Source organism: Vulpes lagopus, chromosome 15 (genome assembly GCF_018345385.1).
Source record: "Vulpes lagopus strain Blue_001 chromosome 15, ASM1834538v1, whole genome shotgun sequence".
Taxonomy (NCBI): Eukaryota; Metazoa; Chordata; class Mammalia; order Carnivora; family Canidae; genus Vulpes; species Vulpes lagopus.
The window spans coordinates 15,155,738-15,177,379 of NC_054838.1; the positions used below are offsets into that span (position 1 = coordinate 15,155,738).

The 21,642-nt window shown below is 47.5% G+C and overlaps 1 protein-coding gene across 1 annotated transcript in view; it reads left to right on the top strand.

Annotated features, from left to right (window-relative positions):
• The first annotated feature begins 3,722 nt into the window (after positions 1 to 3,722).
• The window catches only part of GALNT18 (polypeptide N-acetylgalactosaminyltransferase 18), a 340,362-nt gene continuing 322,442 nt past the window's right edge, over positions 3,723 to 21,642 (top strand). Inside the window, exon 1 of the mRNA XM_041730190.1 lies at positions 3,723 to 4,372. Coding sequence (XP_041586124.1) covers positions 4,138 to 4,372 — 235 coding nt within the window. The 5' untranslated portion in view covers positions 3,723 to 4,137. The remainder of the gene's footprint in view (positions 4,373 to 21,642) is intronic.

Consider the following 21,642-nt stretch of genomic DNA (forward strand, 5'->3'; position numbering starts at 1 on the left):
ATATTCACTTTTCTCTTACAGCATGAGTAGAAGGAGACCCCAGGTCCAAATGCTAGGCATAGGTTTAAAGAAATGGGTTGTATTGAGTTCTGCTAGGTCTGCTCACATCTATTATCTGAGGAAGTTCACAGTGACCTCCTAAGGCAGGATTTATTTAAAATAAAAGCTAGGAAACACTTCAAAGTCAGATAAATGACCTAACTTGAGAATCAGAAACATCCTTCCCATTCACGGATGATTTTTAGCAGCTTTCCAGGTTCAGAAAAGAGGCCCATATGGAGACTATGAGACTCCAATTATATCCACATGTCTGGAGTAAACTAAGCAGGGCCCAGAGCAACTGATCATTCAGACAAAACCTCAAGGACTTAATAATTATTTGTTGGATGTAATGTAATTGAACTGAGGGCTAAAAATATGATCTGTGTATTGCTTCTAGGAGGGACCTTTTTTTCTGGTCTTGTGACTCTAAAACCTTTGTGGGTAAAGTCCTTAAGCTTCCTTCCAATTCACTTGTTTATAACCAAGGAGTTGACAGCGTTAAGTGGAAATTTGAGGGTATGGGGTGGCAACAGCCTCTGAAACCAGCTTTCCATTTTTTTTTTTTCCAGCTTTCCATTTTGAATAGCCTATCGACCAGTGCAGATCACTGCACTACTGATGGTGAAGACAGACATTAGGAATAGAAAGCCAATGTGCTGGAACCCAGACAAGATGAGCACCTTGCTGCATATGGCTTTAATTCCTGTTAGCTTCCATCGGGGGAGAGCACTGATACTGGTTGGTGGAGAAACCAAGTACACTTGACCCTGGAACAATGCAGGGGTGGAGGATAGGGGCCCTGACCCCCTAAACAGTTGAAATCCAAGTATAACTTTTGACTCCCCCAAAACTGAACTACTAATAGTCCACTGCCCACCAGAAGCTTTACCAATAATGTAAACAGCCGATTAACACATATTTTGTATTATTTGTATTCTATACTATATTCTTGCAATAAAATCAGCTAAAGAAAAGAAAATATTATTAAGGAAATCATAAGGAAAGTACATTTGTGGTACTGTACTTTGCTTATTTTTAAAGATCTGCATAGAAGTGGACCCACACAATTTAAGCCCGTGCTGCTCAAGGGTCAACTGTATTGTTAAACAGGAGGACGGCGTTTGTGGAGTTGAGTTCTGGCCTGGAAGGGGAAGGACCATATCCTGGGAAGGAAACTCACCTGATCCTGAACACCCACTGTGTCTTGCACTAATTAAGGCCCTTTCTGGTGCATTCTCTAATTTAATTTTTTTTTAAGATTATTTATTTGAGAGAGAGAGACAGAGACAGAGAGAGACAGAGATAGAGCATGAGCAGGGAGGAGAGGGAGGAGCAGGGAGCTGCTCAGCAGGGAGCCTGACACAGGGCTCATCCCAGGACTCTGGGATCATAACCTGAGCTGAAGGCAGATACTTGACTGAGCCACCCAGGTGCTCCTCATTTAATCTTTCTAACCACTCCCTCAGCAAGTATTGTTTACCTATGACATTTGGGGTTATTGAGCCCTAGCAATGTTTTAGAATTTGTCCAAGCTCACATAACTAAGAAGTGATGGATCTGAGATTAGAGTCCAGGAATCTGGCTGCGTCTCCAGTGAATATTCTTTGAACTGGTCAACTTGTCCGTCCCAGTGACCTTTCAGAGAGGAAAACCTGTCCTGCATTCTCTTGTTGTGTTCATCCCCTCCACAGTTACAAATTATCTGAGAGGATCGACTGAACAAAAATTTCAGGTTACACAATCCACTTTGCTCTTTTGCCTTAAATCTTATTTTTAAAGTTGGGGCTCCCCCTCTTTTAAGAATGTGAAAAATGAGAGTTGCCTCCTCTCTATCTAGCCCTGTGTTGGTTTAGGAAGATCCTGGGAAGAGATGAACTTCCACAGCTCCTCCTGGGACAGGGTGCATGGCAAAAGGAGGAATTAGACCTTTGCCATTAAGTGTACTCAAGGCTGGGACAGCCCAGGTGGCTCAGTGGTTTAGCACGCCTTCAGCTCAGGGCCTGATCCTGGAGACTCGGGATCAAGTCCCACATCGGGCTCCCTACATGGAGCCTGCTTCTCCCTCTGCCTGTGCCTATGTCTCTCATGATAGACAAAATCTTAAAAAAAAAAAAAAAAAAAAAAGAAGTGTACTAGGCTGTTGCTCGTAAGTTCATCTAACCAGACAAAAGTCCAGACTTTTTATTTGTGAGGTGATTATATATCTAGAGAAGCAAGGGAGAGGTAGGTTTTATTTCCTCCTGGTTGTAGATTTCTTTACCTGTTTTTTTCTTTTTTCTTTTTTTTAGAAAAAGATTTGAGTGTGTGTGTGATCTTCTCTCATACATATGGACACATACATACTCTCCTCCTCTCTTCTCTTCCAAACTCCTTTCCAGCTATGGTAAAGAGAAATCTTCCAGTTGGTGTCACAGCATGTTTTTGAGGTTTTGTAAGCAAAGCCCTGGTGAATCAGCTGATGGCTGATGGCCATAAAGTGCCCTTCTTAGGTTTTGTGCCCTTCCCTTTGTGAAGAGAGATTCTTTAAATCGAGATACAATCCCTTGAGAGACCGACCCTGAGTAGTAGTACTACTACCATGGCAGGTTGGGGTGCTGGTGTACAAGGTGGCCACGCAGCAGGCTGCCTCCCTGACTCTCTTCAGGCCAAGGACATGCCCCTACAGATGGAGAAGAGAATAGGAATCTGTGTTTTAGAGAGTCTTTGTTTGGACCATTTCTATTCAGATGCTGAGAAGAAGTGACTTCAGCAGAAGGGGACGATATGAATCAGTATATTTGCTCTCATAACAAATAAAGTAGTGTCAGCCGTTAGAGCCCGGGCATGTCCCTTGGCTGTCAGTCACAGTTCGGTCCTCTCTAACATCAGGTACAAACAGCAGGCCCAGCGACTTTACAGTTCACGGCATAATTCCAGGCTGTGCCTCTGCAGCCTTCCCCTCGCCCCCCCCCCGGGGGGGGTATTTTGTGCAGGATTTCCCTATGCCCTGAGATGAGCCTGGTCCCCCACGGATGAGGACTGGGTTACAGGCCACGCTTCAGTCCTGGGAGCTGTGCGGATTAAAAAAAACCAACAAATCTAGATAGGGACACAACTCTTCCAGGGGTTTGGTGGAGACGGTGGTGCAGAATCTTGCAGGTGCCCCGGTGGGTTAGCTCCGTTGGCAGATGCCAAGTCTGGGGACATCCAGGAGGCAGGAGGACGGAGGGCGCGGGACAGGGGGAGGTGGAAGTGAGGCTGGGGAGGAACTGGGCCCCCACGGAGCCCGGCCGAGGCCAAGGCTACTCGGAGGATCCGGCCCAAGCCTCCCCGGCCTGCGGGCTTCCCGGCCACCAGGGAAAAAGGGAAGAGGGGCCGGCGCGCAGGGTGGGGGGGGGCGAGGGCGACAAGCCCCGCCGCGGGGCGCTGAGCCGCGTGACCCCGCGAGGTGGCCGCGGGGGGGGCACCTGCGGGCCTCCGGGGACCTGGGGTCTGCGGGTGCGAGGCCCCGGCGCGCCCCTGGAGGGCGGGAGCCGGGGGCGGCCAGCAGGTGGGGCCCGGGGGCCGGACTCCGCCCCGCGCGCCCTCCGCGTTGGTCGGCGGCCGCCCAGCCCCGGCCCCTCTCCCGAGCCCGAGCGCGATTGGTGGCGGCGCTTGTCGCTCGGAGGGGCCGGGCCGCTCGCTCCGCCGCTCGCTCCGCCGCCCTCGCCGCCGCCGCCGCCGCCGCCGTCCTTCCAGCAGCGCGGGCCGGACGGACGGACGGACGGCCGGGGCCCCGCGCCTGGCGATGGGCAGCGGCGCGCCCGCGGACCCGGGCTGTGCCAAAGTTTCCCCGGCGCGCCTGTCGGGGCGCGCGGCTGCCGGCCACCCGTGACCGCTTCCAGAGGGGCTCGGAGATTTTTAATTTGGGAGGAAAAAAAAAAATCCACCCCGTTTCCTTTGTGAAGCTCCCTCTCTGCAGGGTGGCCGGCGGCGGGGGCTGCAAACTTGGGCACGGCGGCTCCGCGGGCAGCAGGCGGCTGCGGAGGACCTCGGCCCCGGGGCCCGGGCGGCCCGGGGGCGTGCGCGCGGCGAGGAGGGTGCCCCGGGAGCTCTATATGGAGGAGGGCGCCCAGGATGGTGTGCACCAGGAAGACCAAAACTTTGGTGTCCACCTGCGTGATCCTGAGCGGCATGACCAACATCATCTGCCTGCTGTACGTGGGCTGGGTCACCAACTACATCGCCAGCGTGTATGTGCGGGGGCAGGAGCCGGCGCCCGACAAGAAGCTGGACGAAGACCGAGGGGACACCCTGAAGATCATCGAACGGCTGGACCACCTGGAGAATGTCATCAAGCAGCATATCCAAGGTACGGGCGCCCCGGGAAACTTGGGCCGCCCGCGAGGCCCGGGAGCGCTGGGGCGGGTGCGCCCCGAGCCGGCGGCCGCCGGGGGCGGGGGGCGCGGGGGTGCGTGTGCGCCCTCGCGCGCGTGGAGACCCTCCTGTCCGCGGCGCCGCGCGCTTCTCCGGGGCACACGTGTGTGCAGCTCGCTGGCGGTGTGGGGGCGCGCTGCGCACGTGTCCACATGTGCCTGAGACTCCGGGCTGCTCGCCGGCTCCCGGGATCACGCAGAGGTCCGGGCTCAGAGTGTGCGTGCGTGAGTGTGTGTGCGCAAGGGGGAGCGGGCGCGGGCCGCCCAGCTCCTTCGGCCCCGGCAGGGGCCCAGGGCGAGATGCTCGCGCGCGGCCCCGGTCTTTGGCATTTAGGACCTGCGGGACAAGCCGGGGCCGGGAAGCTTGCGTAGACCCAGCCCCGGCCCCTAATGTGCGCCTTCGGTAGGCGGTTGGCAATGCCGGGGTGGGGGTGTCTGTGGCTGGGGGTGCTGCTGGCACCGCCGGCGCGCCCCACCCCCACCGCCGCCCGCGGGTCCAAGACCCTCTCCAGGAGCAGGTGTCGACGCGCGGAAGACGCACAGGAGCCTGGCGCTCGGTCCACTGCGGCGGCGCATCCGCCCAGGACCCAGAGGACCCCCCCCCCCGGGCTGTGCCTCCCCCGCGGGGCCCGGGAAGGCCCTTCCCTCTGGTAGCTCCGCTCCCAGGCCCGGGAGCCGCGCGAGCGGGGCTGGAAAGGCTGCGCCCGGCGGTTGCGCCCCGTCCAGGCCAGGGCCGGGGGCCAGGGGGAGGACGGGGTACGGGGTACGGGAGCTCTCCCCCGGCCACCCCGTCGGGTGCGCGGTCAGGGCCGGGGGTGGAGAGCTGGGGCTCCGCGGGGCGCGGGGCGCGGGGCGGGTGTGCGCGCCGCCCGGTCTCCCGTTCCCACTTCTCTCTCTTCACCTCCCGCTTCCCCTGCTCTCCCGGGGTGTGAGCAAAGGAGGAGCCGTGTTCGCCCGTAAACCGGGCAGGCCAGCCAGGCTCTGTCCGCTACCCGGCAGGCGGCCCTTGGCACGTACCTAGTTCAATGGAAGGCTTTCTCCTCCGGGAGGGACACTCTCTTTTGTTTACACCTGGGTGTCTGGGCCTGGCTGCTGCCCCAGGTGCCCCAGATTTCCATTCTCAAATGAATATGTTTTGCTCTGGAGCCTTGCTCAGGCTCCTCTTTGCTTTGCAAGGAAAGTTGTCCCAGAAACTGCAAATGTCACAAAATGCCGGGGTAGGGACAGCTGCTCCGTCGACAGTTGGTAGGTTTCCACACATGTTCCCAGGGAAGGGTCAGGAGAGGGCAGGAGAGGTGTTCGCATCCCTTGTGCTTTCTAACTGATGACTTCAAACCAAGCCCGGGGCTTGGGGACACTTCCTAGCAAAGGAGACCATTGACAGCTTCTCCTTCATACCTGCCTCTGCCTCTCAAATTGGCACTGGGCTTGGCAGACCAATTTATCTATCTGATGGCTCCTGTTGCTGTTGTTTCTTACTTTTTTCCATCCCATGGGTCTGGACCGACAATTAATCAGCAGTACAAGTACAGTGTTTGCCCCAGGGTGATTCAGAACGTTCCCAGGGAGATATAAGCCCATACCTTACTTTGGCGTTTCCAGTTTGCCCACAGATTTTGAGAGATTTTCATTCACAGATTCTGTGTGTGTGCATGTGTGTGTATTCCTGGAAAATGGTTCTCTTGCGCTTTCCAGTCTGCTCAGGGAGGAGGCGAGCGAGGTACTACTTTGGGAAGCAGTGAGGACACATTGTTAACCCATGAGCTCATCACAGAGTAGCCCCTATCATGTTGAATGTGGACCATGTCACATGATTTATAAGGCTCTACATGAAAATGAGTACAGTGCTGAGGCTGAAAGGAACCTTTGTGATTCTGTTCCCAGGAAACCTTATAACTATGCATTGTTCTGGACTTTAAAATATATACCTGAAAAAATTGGGAGAAATAGGAAGCAAAGACAGAACAGGATTCTTAAGCCATGGTCGGCCCAGTTCTCTTGTTATATGTGCACTGACTGTATTAGGACTCCCGTGGATATTTAGAAATGACCAGAGTCTCAGGACAGAAAGGCAGAAGCCACAACCTGTAGAGATGTGGGGAAGGGTCAGTGACTTGGGGGGAGACTAGATAGGAGGCAGGTAGAAGGCAGAGATTACTTGCTTGGCTGTGCCGTGATGGTATAGTGATGACTAGTGGCAGCTCCCCGACTGGTGCTGGAGCCATCCAGAGCTAGGAGGTGGGGAATTAAGTAGACTTAGGGATTTACTTGATTTGAGTAAGAGGTCTGTTAAGTTTGAGACTGGCCAAGTGCAGCTCTCTGGAGGCAGAGGGTGGGAAAGGACAGTTGGACTCTTGTACTTGGTGATGTGGACCGTTCACGTGTATTCCACTGTCACGTTTCCTCTAGTCAGTACAGCTTTATGAGCAATCCAGTTTAGTCTGCTGAGCTGGGGAAGTGGAGAATAAAGGATAATGTTAACAGCTGAAAATTATATAGCACCCATTAATGTGCCAGGTAGTATTCTAGGTGCTTTATGTATATCGACTAATTTAATCATCACAACCCTATGAGATAGGTGATATTAACTCCATGTTGCAGATGGAGGGATTCTCTGATTTGTCTAGGGTCACATCATTGTGACCATATACCATATACGGTATATGGTAGTTTAAGGATTTAAACCCAGCTTATGTGGCTTCTTTAGAGTCTGTGTTCTTAACTGCATACCATACTGTCTCCTTAGAGGGCCAGCAGATCAGAGGGGGAGCAGTGCTCCCCTGGAGTTACTTGATGTTGGTAGTGGGTGTCAGAATGAGAGGCTTCAGAGGATGGCCGAGGAATGATGAAGTCACAGCCTTCCCACCTTGAGACTCTTCCATAGATAAACTTGGGAAGCTCTGGGTTTTATTTATCTCATGCTGAGAGGCAGAGGTTACGTTCACTAAAAAAGTGTTCATGGAACACCCAGGACAGTTCCTGGCACATTCTACAGAGCGTAGGTGTTGGATAGATGAATGGATGGATGAAAAAGTACACAGTGTGGATGCCCAGTGCACCGGTTAGTCATTAATGAAAGCGTTTCCATTCTCAAATGAATATGTTTTGCTTTGGAGCCTTGCTCAGGCTCCTCTTTGCTTTGGAAGGAAAGTTGTCCCAGAAACTGCAAATGTCACAAAATGTTCAGTAGAATGTTCCATAGGACTTGCAATTAGAAGAGGCTTTGGAGCATCACCCTAGAGGTCTGTTCTAGTCATGACTGAAAAGTTTATTTTCCTCTTGGGGGTTGCAGTGATATTTCATTTTAATTTGTTTTCTGATTGAATGATTTAATTAGATGGTGGTTGAGAATCTCTTGGGAATGTAAATTGCAGTTTTGAGAATTTTTTTAAACCAAATCTATGGTAAACGAGAGGGTGGATAGCTCCAGATTTCAAAAATAGCATCCTGTTGGGTTGGAGACGCAAAATATGTGTTAATACAGGTTCGCTCTTTGGAGGAGATGGATGGAATTGCTGGTGAGGGGGTGAGGGGGATGAAGCAGAGGGTGTGCTGGAGCTGTGTGTCGGGGAGCTTGGGAAATGGCAGTGGTGGATCAACTCTTATTTTGGAAGTCCAGCAGAACCCACAACAGCTTTCTCCTTTTCTTGGTTAGTACCTTTTTGAATCTGTGAAGAACATGTCAATATTAAGGAAAACATTGAAAAATGTATAAAACTGTTGGGGATTTACTCCAAAGATACCGGGACACCTGCACCCCGATGTTTCTAGCAGCAATGTCCACAATAGCCAAACTGTGGAAGGAGCCTTGGTGTCCATCGACAGATGAATGGATAAAGAAGATGTGGTCTATGTATACAATGGAATATTCCTCAGCCATTAGAAATGACAAATACCCACCATTTGCTTCGACGTGGATGGAACTGGAGGGTATTACGCTGAGTGAAATAAGTCAATCGGAGAAGGACAAACATTATATGTTCTCATTCATTTGGGGAATATAAATAATAGTGAAAGGGAATAGAAGGGAAGGGAGAAGAAATGTGTGGGAAATATCAGAAAGGGAGACAGAACATGAGAGACTCCTAACTCTGGGAAACGAACTAGGGGTGGTGGAAGGGGAGGAGGATGGGGGGTGGGGGTGAATGGGTGACGGGCACTGAGGGGGGCACTTGACGGGATGAGCACTGGGTGTTATTCTGTATGTTGGCAAATTGAACACCAAAAAATAAATTTATTATAAAAAATAAAAAATAAAAAATAAAAATAAAACATTAAAAAAATAAAACTAAAAAAAAGAAAAATGTATAAAACTGCCTCAGTCATTCTACTCTAACCCAACTATTTTGCATTTTGAGCATTCCCTTCTAAGTTTGCCCATCTGCCTTCATATTTAAAAACAAAGGTGTAGTCACGTTTGGACGTAGTTTTATGTTCTGCTTTTTATTCGGCTTACTTCTTGTTAGAAGCATTTTTTCATGTTTGCTACATAGTTTTTTTGATCCAGTCTTTATTTATTGGAGACCTAATATGTACCAGGTAGCACACTGGGGAGCACACACATTGGATCCAGTGGTGAATCAAGGCACTCTTGGACCTTGTCATAGTAGATTTGTTTTTAAAGGGACAATAAAATCCCTCTTATTCAACACAGTTGGGGCTTAAGTTAGTTAACAGAAAAACTCGGCAAAGAGGAGGATAAAACAAAACATTGCACACATGCATTACATATTTTATTTTTATATTATTTTTGAATGTGTTGTACATTCATTTGCCAGCCTTTTGATGTTAGGGCCAAGTCTTTGTCTTTGGGCTGGGTGGGCCAATTGCCTTTCTGATCATAAACCACTCCCATAATGTGCTGCTTACAGAGACTGATTTCGAATTCTGTTTTCCTTAAAATTCCCTGAGAACTTAAAGATGCTTATGAAGCAATCTCCGTGTAGTAACCTAAATTTTTATGACTTTTGCCTTGTCCTTTGAGGTGATTTTGCTCACATGCAATCTGACTGCTGTGTAAGTGACAAGCTTTATAAAGTCTTTCCAAAGCAGTGAAATTAATTTTCTTAGAAACAACAACTCTCATCTTCTTAACAGTCATATTCCATTGGTTTATAGAATATGTAATTAAATTATGCTGTTACGATGACAAGTACTAAGAGTATAAACATATTTGGGAGCAAACTGAGAGGACTGTTGATAAGCATACAGCTCAGTTGTTAGCTGGAGATGGGAGTGGAGGTGAGGTGAGAGAGAAAAGCTGGTACAAAGGGACAAAAGCTTCCTGAGGCTTATTATCCAGGGAGACTGAAGGGGGCTTCATCTGGAGAGGTGACTAAGGGGAGGGTTTTTATTTTTTATTATTTATTTATTTTATTATTATTATTATTATTTATTTTTTAAAGAGAACTTGTACTGTATTTTTAATGATTGCATAATATTCCACCATCAATATACCATTATTGATTTAACCACTTCCCCATTATTGAACATTGATCTTTCTACTATAATTAACACAGAAATAAACATCTTCACCTCACTCTTCTTCTTCTTCTTCTTCTTCTTCTTCTTCTTCTTCTTCTTCTTCTTTCTTCTTCTCCTTCTTCTTTTTCTTCTTCTTCTCCTTCTTCTTCTTTTAAAGATTGTATTTATTTATTCATGAGAGATACAGAGAGAGAGGCAGAGACGCAGACAGAGGGAGAAGCAGGCTCCCTGTGGGAGACCCGATGTGGAACTCGACCCTGGGACCCCAGGATTACACCCTGAGCCAAAGGCAGATGCTCAACCACCGAGCCACCTAGGCGTCCCTCACTCTTCTTCTTTTGAACTATTTTTAAGGATCTATTTCTAGAAGTGGGATTACTACTGACTCAAAGAGTATGAACATTTTAATGAAAGAATGTTTTCAAAATCTTTCTACGTGGCCACCAGCAATATATTATGTTACCGGTTTCATAGAGCCTGGTGGATCTTGTTATCATTAAACTTATTCCAGGTAAATATAATCACTGTCAAGTGTTCTTTTGATTTGTACTCCTTGGATTACTGTAGAACTTAATATCCTTCCCCTACCCCTGTTTGTTTTTGCCTTGTATTGTGTCTTCTGCCAATTTTTCTCTTGGGATATCAGTGTTTCTGATTTACGTAGATCACTAAATAAATAAATAAATAAATATAGGGGATCCCTGGGTGGCGCAGCGGTTTAGCGCCTGCCTTTGGCCCAGGGCGCGATCCTGGAGACCCGGGATCGAATCCCACATCGGGCTCCCGGTGCACGGAGCCTGCTTCTCCCTCTGCCTGTGTCTCTGCCTCTCTCTCTCTCACTGTGTGCCTATCATAAATAAATAAAAATTTAAAAAAATAAATAAATAAATAAATAAATAAATAAATATATATAGCACATATTCTATGTTATATACATAATTTTTTCTTTACATAGATGATATAGGGCAGTGATTTTCACATTGTGTTCCCAGGAGCTCCAAGCTTCTAGAAGGTTGGATCCAGGACCTGAGAAATAAAAGGGTCAAGTGAAGTCTCCTGGGACCCCTCCAAAACCCACCCACCCCTCTCCTTGGAATCAGTGTATCTTCTTCATCTGTCTTATATTTGGTGTTCTGTAAAATATTTTTAAAAAGGCTATGCTTCTTTTCTAAAAAAAATGTTGAAAATTGCTCTTTTGGGAGAAAAAGAAAGATCAGACTGTTACATTTTTGTGAGGGATGATGGTCGCATAAAGAATTCAAGAGAGTAAACAAATCTAAAAAGAAATTGAATTCCTGGGTAGTGTTCTTATAATATCTATTTACCCTTCTGAATACCATGATTAATAATGTATTACATTATATGACTAATTTCCAAATCCATTATCTTACTTCACTGAGTGAAGATCATCCCAACAATGGGAAAAATGGATTATTAGGTGCTTTTTGTTTCCTAAAAGTTTGTTAGGCATATTATTTGCATATTAATGTACATTAGGTCAGTAAAAACATGTTGCTCACTATGATTACAAACCATATGTGGTCCCTAAAAGTCAGAAAATCCTACGCCTGGATGTTGGGAGTTTTTTTTTTTTCTTTTTTCTTTTTGTTTCCTATAGCTTTTGGATGTCACCTCGAATTGGTTGGTGTCCTTCTCATCTTATCCCTGACTTGGCAGGGTTGTAAAGAAGAGGATATGATGTTTGCTGAATACTTGGAGTTTATTTGAGGAAAGGGTGTCATTTAAATGGTAAAGCTATTTGTCCTTCGGAATGAACTGTGGCATGTGAAATTATATTCGTAACAGTGATTGATATTTTGAGAGAGTGCAAAAGCAGGATTTAGAAGTTGAGCCCAATTACCTTTATTAATAGCCCCAGACCACATCTTTGTGGAGTAGGAAAACCTTGCCAAAGAATACAACTTTTTCCCATGGCCAAAGAATTTTCATTTTTATCCAGAAGTGTGTAGGCTGTAAAATAAATGAATTTCACATTCTTTCCCACTCACTTGACATAAATTGTTATTTGCCCTTGATAAGTAGGTTGATGTAGAATCTCAAGGAGAATTCGGAATGAAATGGAGAGCCACAGTCTGGTTTGTGAGGGCCTCGCAGGTCAGCTTCAGTCACTTGAGTTAGGTTGGTCTGTGTTTTTCCAAAGGTATCTATGGGATTCAGAGCCACATACAGGGTTACTGGACCATCTTCGTTATCAGCCTAGAGAATTTCACTTCACTTCATTTGGCCAGCTGAGTGGGCTATTGCCTTGATTTGGGGCCTCGAGGGTCTCTTTGGGATTGGTGTCCTTTTTCACTGCTTAGGTTCTATCCAAGAGGCTAGGACAGATGACTGCCCTGGGAAGAAGCATATAGGGAGGCAGTCTAGCTGGAGGTGATGTCACCCAGAAGGTTTTGGGGGGAAGCACCAGGCTGAGTGAGTGACGAATGTAGCCAGAAGGTAGGGAGATGGGATTTGGGGAGAAAGAGGATTATGCATGAAGATGGAGGGACAGAAGTCCATAAATGTGAGATGGGCATCTGCAGTAGAGGGCCAGGGACAGAGTGGGGTAGGTCTGCTGGTGGGTGATCCAGACAAAATGAATGCTGGCCTGCACTTTTTAGGCTGGCCTTGAGTGTCTCCCTAGGACTGGAGGTTCTTGAATTGGCTAGAGATTTGATTATTCTGTGGTGCCTACAATTGTCAGCTTCTCAAATCCCACTCTGCCTTTGGTGTCAGAGTCAGCTCCATTCCACACTGCAGTATGTGAGTAGAGAAGTGCTTGATGTTTTCCCTTTCCTCACACACATGCCTTCACATGCAGGGCACACGCCCCGGGGCAGGGCCCGGATGAAGCATGTCCCAACATGGTACATTCATTCTCACTTTAGCCCTTTTTCTCCCCCTCAAGAAAGCGTATTAGCATGCACGAGAATGGGATAACTTTGAAATCCCTTCAACTTATTAGTTAAACCTAATCATTCATATGTTTTGCTACTTAAATTATTGTTAATAACAAATTACTGCACAACTGTTCCAATGTAAAATTTGTTGTGGTGGGTGATTGAAAACAACTGTTGTTCTGGACTCTTATGTGTGGGTCTGTGTACTTTCTATGGACCCAACTGAGTGCAGCCAACTGGAACTTTGAGCAAGAGCATTCCTGATTATGTGAACACAAATGCTTTGGTAGTTTTTCTGACTACATGATAATGGATTAAAATATATTTCTAGGACATCCCAGTGGGTATGGGGTTCTGATGTAGCTCTTTCACTGCCCAACATTCATTGTCAGTTTTGTGAAGGTTTGCTCTTGGGAGATGAAACTGCCTGTAATGAAGCTTTCTGAAAGCCCTAAGTGTCCAGCCTGAGTGAGATGGTGATGGGCTTCCTTTGTAATGCCACCACTGAAATGGTACTAGAGCCAGCAGGCATAGTTCTCTGGGCTAGGTTTTGTTACTATCTCCCATCAAGAGGTCACAAAAGTACTGTGTTTGGGAATATCCAGAGAAGTGGCATCTGTACCCTTCTCCTTGGGGCAGATGGGAACAAGGAGAAATGATGCCTGAAGGAGAGGCTGAGGGCCAACTCTTTGGAATGAATGGGTTCATTCCACCAGTGTCCAGAGTTTAAGACAGAGGTGGAGCACCTTGTTTGAGATTCTTGGGTATTGCATTTTAAGCAGTGGGAACTTGTATGCCTTGCCCATCCATCTCTGTCCCCTGGGACAGGCCGTTAAAGGCCATTGAGATCCTAGAGGAATGGGAACGTAGTTCAGGGACCTGGACAGGACAGGATTTGAAACCTGGGCTAATAGATGTCATGCTAATGGCATCTGGGACTTAGGAGAATAGCACCAAAATTGCTTGAGCCAATGAATATAAGTGTAAGAAAGCTAAGAAAGGATTTGAAGTTCCCGAAGTGACAAATGAAAATCCCAGCCAAATCCTTGGTTTATTTTAAGAGCAACAGGCATATAAAGTATTGAAGATTGATTGTATCAAGAGGCACAGAGGAAGAGAATTCCTGTGTGTCAGAGACTGGGCTAGATGCTGTCCATATGCGGTTGCTTTTTATCTTCACAACGTGGAGGAAGAGTTTTAGAGATGAGAACACTGCGGCATAGAGACTTGAAGAGTTTGCTCAAGGTCACACAGCTGATAGCGGTGGAGATGAGGAGGGAAACTTTTTCTAACACATTTTTCTCTACAGAAGAAAAAAAAAAGTGAATATCAGAGAGAGGACCGGGAAATCATTCTCTCAAAGACCACGTTCAGGTGTAAGCTCAGAGGCCTCATCAGGTCAAGTGGGAGGCTCGTGGGTGAGGGCGGGGAGCCAGGCAGGTGGCTTGGAGTGTCCTTGTGTAGGTGAGGAACCTCGAGGTTGGGTGCCAGAGGCAGAGGGCCTTGCCCTGGAGGGGTGAGTGTGGTACTGCTACAGAGGCCTTGGAGAGCCCTTTCTCATGGATCATTGTGGATCTCCTGGGATCATCGTAAGCCCCCAGGGACTTGTCCTATGGGAGAAGCAGAGTGTGCCACTGTAAGCTAGAGCTCATTCCAGTTCCACATGGGACTTGGGAGCACTTACCGTGTGTCAGGTGCTGTGCTGTGTGCGTTCTTGTTCATTGGCATAGTCATGTGTCTTCCAGGGTGATCAACTTGTCCCGTTTGCCCAGGACTTTCCCTGTTTTAAAACTGTAATGCCCAGGTCCAAGGAGGCCCCTCAAGCCTGGGCAAACCTGGATGGTTGGTCACCCTTATCTTCTCACACTGGTAAGTTCTGTTTAATGGCAACTCCTAGCATCAGGGCAAATAGCCCTTCTGATGGCACCATATCTGGGTCTTCTGCTTTCTACTCTTGAACGTTGACTTTGTCCAAGAGTGTAAAGAGGACAGTGAGGGTCCCAGCAGTCCCTGCCCCATTCTCCCTGCCCTCACAGGCTGCCTCCTCTCTCCTTTGTCATTCTTCCCGCCCCGGCACTCTGTTTTTTTAGCTGTCTGAGCCTCTCAGGATTTGAAAAGGAAAAAACAATTGCTGTAAAGGAAAGCTCTAATAAAGTGGTTTGGGCACAAAACATCAGCAGCTGTTTATTTGCCCCAAACAGTAGGAGTCTGTATTAATAACCTTGTGAGTTATATGCTTGGAAGTTAAAAGTAAGCAAAAATCTTACTTGAGATCCGCAAATGTGACTTTATTCCTTTATTGAACTAATCTCTCTTCCTGTTTATGCTGGTGACATTTTCTATTACCATGTGGAAGATCCTTCTTGATATTCTGCTACAGATTTATTTGGCTCTGCCTTGGTTAGGGTCCCAGAGCGAGGGGCTTTCTGGTTTCTTCTTTTTGTAGTTATGATGCTTGGTGTTTATGTGGTTCCCGCCTCAAAGGATCTTGACAAATGGGACAGGCTTTGTCTAATTAATCATCATAATATTTCCCTGATGGGACAGAAGGAGCTTTGGAGGAATGGGAGGGGTGTAGGAGAGGCTTTAGACCTGCCTCTCAGTTGTTTAAGGGCTTGGAAAAGCGAGTCTTTTAACATTTTGGTTTCTTCCACATCTAAATCTCAGCTTAATAATAAACCGATCCTCTGATTTGCTTTATTTTCCAAAAGACTGCTTGGAGGAGAGTTTACTACATCGGGATTATGACGTGGACCTTCCAAGTCTATAATTGGGCCAGGCTTTTAAAAATTATTTTACTGGAATCTAGAGATTCATGTTAGAAGGGAAATCCAGTGGAAAGTGGATAAAAGAGACTGTTACCAATGATTCAAAAATTGGAAAAAGGAACCGGTAGGAAGGGTTGTAGAAACAGGCCTGCACTTGTTGGGAGAAGAGATGGGAAGAGGAAGAGAATTAATGTTTGCTGAGCGTCTGTTAGGTGCTAAATGCTTTGCACGTGTTACCTCGTTTTAACCTTGCAAGCAAGCCACCTCGTGGGATGTTGTCCCTCCCTCTCCCCCCACCCATTCTACAGAGGAGGAAATCAAGGCTCAGCAACTCTAGTTAACTGTCCAAGGTCACACAGTTACTACGAGATAAAACCCCGTTTACTCTACAAAGCCCCCTTAGTAAGGGGCCAGAGATCCTCTTGCTTTTCTGATCTTGATGGAGAGAAAACAGGCTTATCTCTTACTCTCAGCAGAAAGGTTGCAGATGAGACTGAAGAAGGATTCATGAGAAGCGAGGCCAGGAGATGGGTTACCAAGTGACTGTTTTGCAGGTGTCCTTCCCTGGAGACACAGGAGGATGCCTGTGCCAGCAGCTGCCCGGAACTGAGCTCAGGAAGGCTGTGAGAGGCTCCGGGTGTGGCTCTTCGAAGCCAGCAGTATCGCTTTCTTCAGGAGAGGACTTAGTGTGAATAAGACCATCCCTTCCACTCACTCAGACCCAAGGTTTTCGGGAGGGTCCTCCAGGCTCAGAGCATGAGGTCAGGTTGGGGACCGTGGAGGGGGCTGGTGCAGACCTGTCCAGGTTTGCCAGGAACTTCCCATTGAATTGAGGCAATGGGACTTTCAGGTAAAGTATATGTAGTGATGGGCCCCTAGCTCTGTGGGCAGAATACATGGGAGGCAGACACCAAGGCTGGCACTGTTCACTGGGCCCTGGGGCGGTGGTGGGGCTGGGGCTGAGATGGCTGGGGGAAAGTGCAGACCTGCTTCCAAGTTCCGGTTCTTCTCCAGTATGGCTGGGCATTTGACAGTGACCTGGGAGGTACTCCTGCTTTCTGTTGGTCACATGCTCAGACCAGCATTTATTGGACACCTAGTAAGTGCTGAGGATATGTCAGTGGAACAAAGACAAAGATACATGGAGTCACAATTAAATGAGATGGTCAGGGGCTCTCCTGTTGGGAAAGACTTGGAGAAAGTTAGGTATGAACTCTGTCTCGGAGGAGAGATTTCCAGGTGGAGGGAACAGCCAGCGCAAAGGTCCTGGGGTAGGAGTGTGCCTGGTGTGTCTGAGCAACAGTAGGGTGGCTAGTGTGGCCAGAGCAGAGTGATCATGGGAGAGAGGGGTGGCAGTGAGGCCAGAGAGGGGCTAGTTGAGAAGCAGGTTGTACTGTGGGAGGAATGGAGAGCCATGGGCAGGGCTGTGCAGAGGAGCCCAGCTTTTAAAGGCATTAACCCAGGCTGTTCTGTGGTTATTTCCTGAGCACTTCTCATGGGCTTGACTCTGTACCAAGTGTGTCGGGAGATGACAAAATATACAGGACATGGCTCTTTCCTTTAAGAAGCTCATAATGGAGCCAAGAGGACAATACAAGAAACAGATGAGGAGCTTTTGCAAGCTAACTAGTGTAATGAGGGTTAAAATTGAATTCTAGAAGAGTGCATTGTCTGAACGGACTTCCTCGAGGAATGGAGACTTATGACACATCTTGGAGGAATGAGGAGAGTTTAGAGGAGTGGAGTAGGGAAGATTTGGAGAGAGGAAGCTCAGATATTAAGTAAAACCAGCAGTTACCTGAGCCTCTCCGTTAGCGTAGGAAAGAGTGCTGGCAGTCAGTGCCTGGAATCAGCACTGCTGTTTACAGGCTGGGTGACCTTGGGCAAGCCTCTTTGCTGTCCTGTGCCTCAGTTTCCCCAGCTATACAAGTGAGGGCAGTTGCTCCTTAAACCCTGCAGGGTTGTTGTGCTGATGAAACAAGATGCCAGGCAGGAAAGCACTCCCGCCCTGCCTGTCCCCGGGGTCAGCATGAGGGCAGGAAGCACATTCTCTCTCTCTCTTTTTTTTAAATATTTTATTTATTTATTCATGAGAGACAGACAGACACACACACACACACACACACACACAGAGAGAGAGAGAGAGAGAGAGAGAGAGAGGCAGAGACACAGGCAGAGGGAGAAGCAGGCCCCATGCAGGGAGCCCGATGTGGGCCGAAGGCAGACGCTCAACCACTGAGCCACCCAGGCATCCCAGCAGGCTCCCTCCTTCCCTTTGTCCTTCCTTTCCACTATCTTTCCTTCTTGGAGCTCATGTAGAAAATATGATCAGGAATATATTTTTCTGGTTGAAACAGCTAGGAGAGCAGATTTGAAGCCTGTTTTGGTGCCATTAGACATGATGTGGGTGCTAAGGCTTCCCCAGTTACATCCAGCCTGAGAAGGTCGGAAGTGAGCTTATGGGGGAGGCCAGACTAATGCTATTGCTCAAGTGTCTCAGGCAGCCTCGCCTACTGCTCTGAAATTCTAAGCCTGCCAGCCTGGGGACCTGTTCCTGTTTGTAGAGAAAGATTTGTTTTGTAAAACCCACTTGGCATTGCAGTGGGCAGCGGACCATGCAGGAATGTGCTATGTTTGTAGGAAGCTTGGCTGGTGGAAGAATTATGCAAGGTGCCCGGTTACCTGGCCAGAGTCTCATTTCCCTGGTGATGCAGGAGAAAGGACTCTTTCCCCAGTGGCAGAAGGAGAGTCTCCTTGAGGAGAGACTTGGGTTTTCTTGTGTTTCCACCTCCCGACAGAACTGGAGCCGCATCAGCCTATCTTCCTGCCAGGGTGAATTTGATTTAACTCTAAGCAACGTGACTTATAATTTCAATTGCAGGCAGGAAGGCGTGATTTAAGACAATTGTCAGGAAGACTCAATTTAATCTCTTCTTTCTTCCCCCTCTACAAAATGTGCATTTTGTTGTGTGATATAATTTTAATATACATTCGTTACAACTCAGACGTAGATGTAATTTCACATTGGGAAGATACACTCTACATTTTTTTTTTCTTTTAGTATTTATCTACTTAAAGTTTTTGTGAAAAAAGATTTCTTTCTAGTGACAGCAGAAAACTAAGGGATGGTTTTTTTTCTTCCTAGCGAGAATTGTAGTAAATCACTGTGTAACTTCCTGGGCAGTTGCTGTTTCTTGATTAGCAGGGCTTAGTTTGGTCATTTAGTAGACAGATAATTATATTAACAAAACAAGGGAAAAAATCATTATTTTATTTACCCCAAACTGTACACTCGTGAATTTTGAATGTTTTCAACAACAGCTAGTTGTTTTTAGCAAAATAGGCATGAGTATTTTTGAATTTGTAATTACTTTGGAAGTTCAGAAAGTCGCTTTGATTTTTGTAAATTGAAAATTAAATGTATTATTTCACCCTGGTCCATATTATAAATGTACAGTATTGCTGCACAGCTCAGTGCATCCCCTTCCCTCTTGCTTCATATATTAGCAAAGAAGGATGAGAAGGATGAGAAGGATGAGACTCATCCTTTTTCTCAAGCTGTATCTTAGTTGTGAAAAGCTCTAGACTGGTAAAGATCTGGAGAGATCTTTATTTAGGGCCAGAGCATGCTAGAGCTCGGAAGTGACCTCAGCAACCATACCTTCAACCTGTTTGCTGAGGGATCCAAGGTCCAGTGTAACTTGGTGACTTCCCTGGCGGGAGGGGTCCCAGGAAAGGACCTGGAGACTTTGCCATAGGGATCTAGAGGTCTGAATCGAGTCTGGAAAGTTTCCCTCTACATCCTCTTACTTCCTTCAACCTCAGAAGAAACTTCTGCAGTGGGAAAGTAAATCCATGATTATACATTCTCAGATGAAGCCAGATACTTAAGGGATAAGGAATGGGTAGATTTCCTTAGCTGGGGTCTGTGGGGACCCCTTGGTCCCCTTTCTGTGGCCTGTCTGGGTCTCTGGGGCCTGCACTCTACTGCCTGGGATCATCTTTGGGATTGAGGACATAGCTGTTAGTAGAACCTGACTTTGGTTCCAAGCAGCGTGTGGCAGCTCCTAGAGATGCAGCCTCTATATTGGAAGAAGGCTTCTTCCCAACTTTGCAGATCCCAGTGGTGGTGCCCATGGAGGAGGGGCAGAGATTTCATATCGAGGAAAGGAAATGAGAGAAAATTGACATTTATTGGGCACTGACTAGATGTTTGGCACAATTTAGTTCACTTCATTTTATATAAGCCTGTGAGATCATTAGCCCCACTTTATAGATGAGAAAGGTGTACTGTATTGTGACTATTAAACTGCTTTTCCCATTATACTGTGGGTCCCTTGAGGGTGAAGACAGGGTCCTAATTTTTTCATTTTCCCATTTGACACAGTGGCAGTCATATAGTTGGGACTAAGTAGGAATTTGTTGAGTGTATGAATAAATAAGCAGGCCTGCCTGAAACCACTTAGTAAGAACATTCATATCCAGGTGTCTGGCTTCAACGCTGTCTGCAAGAGAGGCCAGGGGACTGAGGAACTGACTCGCATCCCTCCAAGCGTGGGGGTGGCTTGCACAAGGTGATCTCAGGCTGTGTCCTCCTTCTGGGTCAGAGACAGCAAGACACATATTTCTGGTGTCTCTTTCAAGGCACCTCATAGCTTATAACACTGCTGGGGGAGCTTTAATCAAAGAGAAGCAGCAGCTCAGTGGAGTGTGTGTGTATATGCGTGTGTGTGCATGTGTGTGTATGTGTGTGTATAGAATGTGCTTTCCTGTACTGAGATCCCCCAGGAATCAGCTGGTGAGAGGAACTAGAAGCCTTCAGGGGATCCTCGATATCTTTATTTTAATAAAGCTGTCACTTGTGGTCACTTTCAAACGAAAGCAATCTTGTGGGTACAGAAGGGGAAAAATAAACCTGCACCAAAAGCAGAGAATAATGCCAGAAAAGATACAGCTGAACAGAGAGGCTCTGCTTCAAAAGGAGGGACAGAGTTGAGGTCATTTAAATGGATACCTAGAGAGGAGTAGGAAGGAGGAAGCATAGCTTAATTTCCAAGGAAGGATCGAGAAATTCCTCAGGGCCCCAAGAGCTAAAAGGAAAGGTAGCCTTTGGCCTCCCAGCCCACATGGCAGCAGCTTGGCCTCCTGTCTACACTGTGGCTGGTGAGTACCTCAGAATGGATCCCACCATCTCGGGGAGTCTGTAGGGTGGCAGTGGTAAGTTGGGACCAGCTCTTCCCACACTCAGGAGGAAGGTGGCGAACTGTCTGCAGAGAGGAGGACTTCTCCGAGAGGGTTGCTCTGGACTCAGGAGAGGCTTTTTTTTCTACCTGCTTTGTCGAAATGCCTTGGGTTGGGCCGAAGAAGGTGTGAGCAGAGCTAGAAATCGGACAGGCCGAGCCCCTGGGTCCCCTTGGTGGCCACCTTGGTCCCACTCCATGGCCCAGCACAGCTTCTCCAACCCGCTGCAGTCCGCAGGCCCTGGAAGAAGGTGCTTCTCCGACTTGGCCCCATGGGACAGAGCAGCCCGTTAGCAGGAGCCACAGATTACTGTGATTTTTCTTTTCCTATTATTCCCTGATATTTTCAATTTGAAAAGAATCATTTAAACAGTAGGGTAGAAGAGGGCATAGTAGACATAGGGGAAAAATTGAAAATGTCATTTAAAAATGACTATTGCATTCTTTTTCACCTCAGCAGACAGATGGCTGCCTCACCTTTTGCCCACGGCCAGGAGCAATAGCCTGATGGGTCAGCGGAGGAGAGCAGTGATTTTATTTTTCTTTTCATTTCAAACAGATTGTGTAGCCCTTGGGGTGTGGGGGACCGGTGGAATGAAACTCTGGGCTGGGAAACTAATTATGCCTCCCTGCATGGCTGAGCTAGTTAATACCAAACTGTCATTGAGGCTGATTCTTCCCTGGGGCAGAAAAGCTTCCCAAATTCCTTATCTCTTTCTCTTTGCCTTGGGAGTGGAGGCCTTTTGGTTTTTTTGCCGGTTTGAGAAAACCGGAGCAAAATTCAGGAAGCTTCTGGAAGCTCTGAAACGGTGCC